Source organism: Triticum dicoccoides, chromosome 1B (assembly GCF_002162155.2).
Source record: "Triticum dicoccoides isolate Atlit2015 ecotype Zavitan chromosome 1B, WEW_v2.0, whole genome shotgun sequence".
Classification (NCBI taxonomy): domain Eukaryota; kingdom Viridiplantae; phylum Streptophyta; class Magnoliopsida; order Poales; family Poaceae; genus Triticum; species Triticum dicoccoides.
In genome coordinates this window covers 648,582,735-648,585,908 of record NC_041381.1, presented here as the reverse complement: position 1 = coordinate 648,585,908, position 3,174 = coordinate 648,582,735, and the positions used below count along the sequence as shown (strand labels likewise).

At 44.8% G+C, this 3,174-nt stretch overlaps 1 protein-coding gene across 1 annotated transcript in view; it reads right to left on the bottom strand.

Annotated features, from left to right (window-relative positions):
* The window catches only part of LOC119350787 (golgin subfamily A member 4-like), a 2,718-nt gene extending 1,023 nt beyond the window's left edge, over positions 1-1,695 (bottom strand). Inside the window, exons 1-5 of the mRNA XM_037618449.1 lie at positions 1,519-1,695; positions 1,351-1,423; positions 1,004-1,077; positions 527-904; positions 412-465 (exon numbers count right to left, since the gene is read on the bottom strand). Of these exons, the coding sequence (XP_037474346.1) occupies positions 412-465; positions 527-904; positions 1,004-1,077; positions 1,351-1,423; positions 1,519-1,695 (756 nt within the window). The remainder of the gene's footprint in view (positions 1-411; positions 466-526; positions 905-1,003; positions 1,078-1,350; positions 1,424-1,518) is intronic.
* Between the last annotated feature and the right edge of the window lie 1,479 nt (positions 1,696-3,174).

The window sequence follows — 3,174 nt, the reverse complement described above, 5'->3', positions numbered from 1 at the left end:
TGTGAATAAGGTTGCTTTGGCAACTGCAAATTAATCCACGGTTTGTGAATGCAAAAACTAAAATGGTACCTAACAAATAAATCCAAGATCACCTACTATACACAAGGTGGACTCTTCTAGAGACTGAGACCAACAGGCGTATCATGATTTAGAATACCATCCCTTAAATTCATCTTTGGCAAGCAAAGTGTCGACAATCTGTAAATTAGATAACTCACTGGCCAGAAACAAGTATGGTGCAATGTTAAGTGCTAAGCAGGCACATGAAGATTTTGGGGTGCTATAATCATAGGTTCGGTGCTGCTAGCTTCAGTAATGCTAGTATATTCTCGTTAAACTCTAGATCAACTCGGTTCTAGAAAATATATCACTGAAAAATCTTTTGCCAGTATAATAACCAAAAATATCAACCTGGTCAGCATTCTCTACTGATTGTGTATGGTAAGGCAGGTCACTCAACAAATACTGCAGAAAGAAAACATGGTCTAGTATGAGCCGGCCATATACTTCAAAAGGAAATGCTTACATTTGGTAAGGAGGCAATCTTGCGTTCAAGAGTCTCATGTTGCCCCACTTTGAACTTTTGGATGTCAATGTCCTTATCCAAAGATCGAATTTCATCTAGTTTACCCTTTAGAACCATTAACTTATTTATACAAGTAGAAGCTTCTGCTTGCACTATTCCAATCTCATCATCCTTCTTACAGGCTGCCACTTGCAGCTCCTCTATCTTCTGTTGAAGCTTTTGCACTGCTTCAGTGGCTTCCTTATCCTTGTTCCAGTATATGGTCTCATAGGTTCGCTTTAACTTTCTTAGCTCTGATACTAAATCTCCAGAAGTGTGCTCATGATCTGCAGTGTTTTCATTAAGCTCTACACAAGTTCCATCTTCCTTCAGTTGTACCTAAACATTACAAAAAAAAAAACAAGGACACAAAACAATGAGTAAGAAAAACATTGGCATTCACAAGCTGGACCGAATGCTTTTGGGATAATTAAGTACCAGCAGTTCTGAGTTTTCAGTGTCCAAAAGAGCTTCACAAGTTCTTGAATCCTCCAAATCAATCTGAAGCAGTTCTGCATTGGACAGAGGAGGCAGCAACAGTGACATCAGTAGCAACATTAGGTGCCTTCTTCTACAGGTTATCGTCGCCCCAAAAATATAAAACGGCACATTTAATCTTAATAGTCTCTTCTCCATCTAGCCGCGGCACATAATGACCAACAAAACTGACATTTAGCAGGCACAGCATGGCAGCTCTTATAAATCAACACAAATAGCTCCGCTAAATTTAGGCCGAAATATCTGTCAACGGACAGGAACGAAAGAGGGGCACAATATATTCTGACCGGCGAGCTTGGGATCATCGGAAGGGAGCAGCTTCCTGCAGGCCACCTCCCACCTGCTTCTGCTCAGCTCCGCCTTCCGGGATGAGAACATATAAGCCATCAATCAGGCGCAGGGAAGCCCAAAAGAAAACCCTAATAAGAGGACAGGAGCGGTCCGATGAATCACACCTGGTGGAGGCGGGAGTGGTTGATCTTGTCGCGGGCGTCCCAGAACTCGTGCTGGGTCCTGTTGCGCGCCTCCAGCCGCGCGCGGCCGGCGGCGAGCTCCTCGACCCGGTCGTAGATGCGCTGCCACTCGGCCAGCCCGCCGTCCCCCGCCCCCGCGCCACCGCCGCCGCAACTCATCGATTCGTATCGCGTGGGTGTTGATTTTCTCAATCTCGTGTGCTGCAATGCTATCTGAAGATGCTAGTTACCCTGACTAGTTACCCTGAGCAGCTCATTGCCATTGCAGGAAGGTGGCGGTGGACTAGTGAAGACCGGAAGAGGGCGGTGGAGGCCGCGAGACATTTGGGGGAAGACTCTTCACTTTTATTCCTTTTTATTTTTGACATCTCGTTTTTACTTTTGCGCCCTGATACCTAAAAGTATACTCCCTCCATTCGTAAATATTAGGCTTTTTACAGATTATTCCAATATGAACTACTTTTACATACGAAGCAAAATGAGTGAATCTACACTCTAAAATATATCTATGTGCATACATGCATAGTTCGTATTGAAATCTCTAGAAAAGCTTATATTTAAAATTGATGGAGTAGAAAATATTGATTCAGTATGCCTCTTCAAATTTTAGTACAGTCATAATTTCTCTTATATTGGCCATTTGATTCGTAATATTGACTCCTCTTATAAGAAAAACTACGAATTTAATCTTACTGCATTCCTTACGAAATTTAGTTCCCACTCAAAACTCTTGTAAAAAAATTTGTTTTTTCTATGGTGCATTCTAATAAACTTGTTCTCCTGACTCACTTGAGTTTCAAATTTAAAACCATGCCACTTGTGAAATTGACACTAACATTCATAAGATCAAAAAAAGAAGTCATGCTCAAAGCTTGGATTTAAACAATTCAGCATTTCTCAGAGCAGTTTACATCCCGACTCCGCAGAGCATGCATCCTCGGGCTAGCTTTCTCAGCAACACAAAACAAGACCCAACACCCATAATTGAAGAGCAATAGAACGAAAGTTTTCCTGGAAAAAAGTAAGGCCCAACATTCATATCTCAGTCCTACGAGACAGGCGGGGCAAACCTCACAAGAGAGACTAAAAGCATCTATAGTCAGGCATCTCAAACCGTCCCCAAAGTCCAGGTGAACCGACCGGTCACTGATCGGTCAAAAAAAGAACGACCCATCCAGGCGCCTCAAATCGGCCCCAAATATCAGGCCGTCCGGCACCCCTCATATCCATCCCAAATGTAGGACGGATATGAGGCGGGCCGGGCATGTCCGGACGCTTCCGTCATGTCCGCCCGGCTCATCATCGAACCCACAAATACCCCCTTTGATGAACCCTAGACTGTAGTCCGCTCAGTCCACTCCACTCTCTTTTCACCCCTCTTCCCAATCAATCACCTCCTTTCCAAATCAATCACCTCCTTTCCCAATCCGACCCATGACAGATGATCGTATCAGCTCTAGCTCATGTGGCTATGAGAGCGACATCGATGCGATCACTCTTCGCATCGCATTTGCGCCGCTCAAGACAAGATCAGGGCGGTAACAGTGGTGGCAGCTCGGAGAGCGACGCGCCATCCCCCTTCGCCCATCGTCGCAGTGCGGGCGATGTTGTCGGGCCCTCCCATCTGGCGTGCAGCAT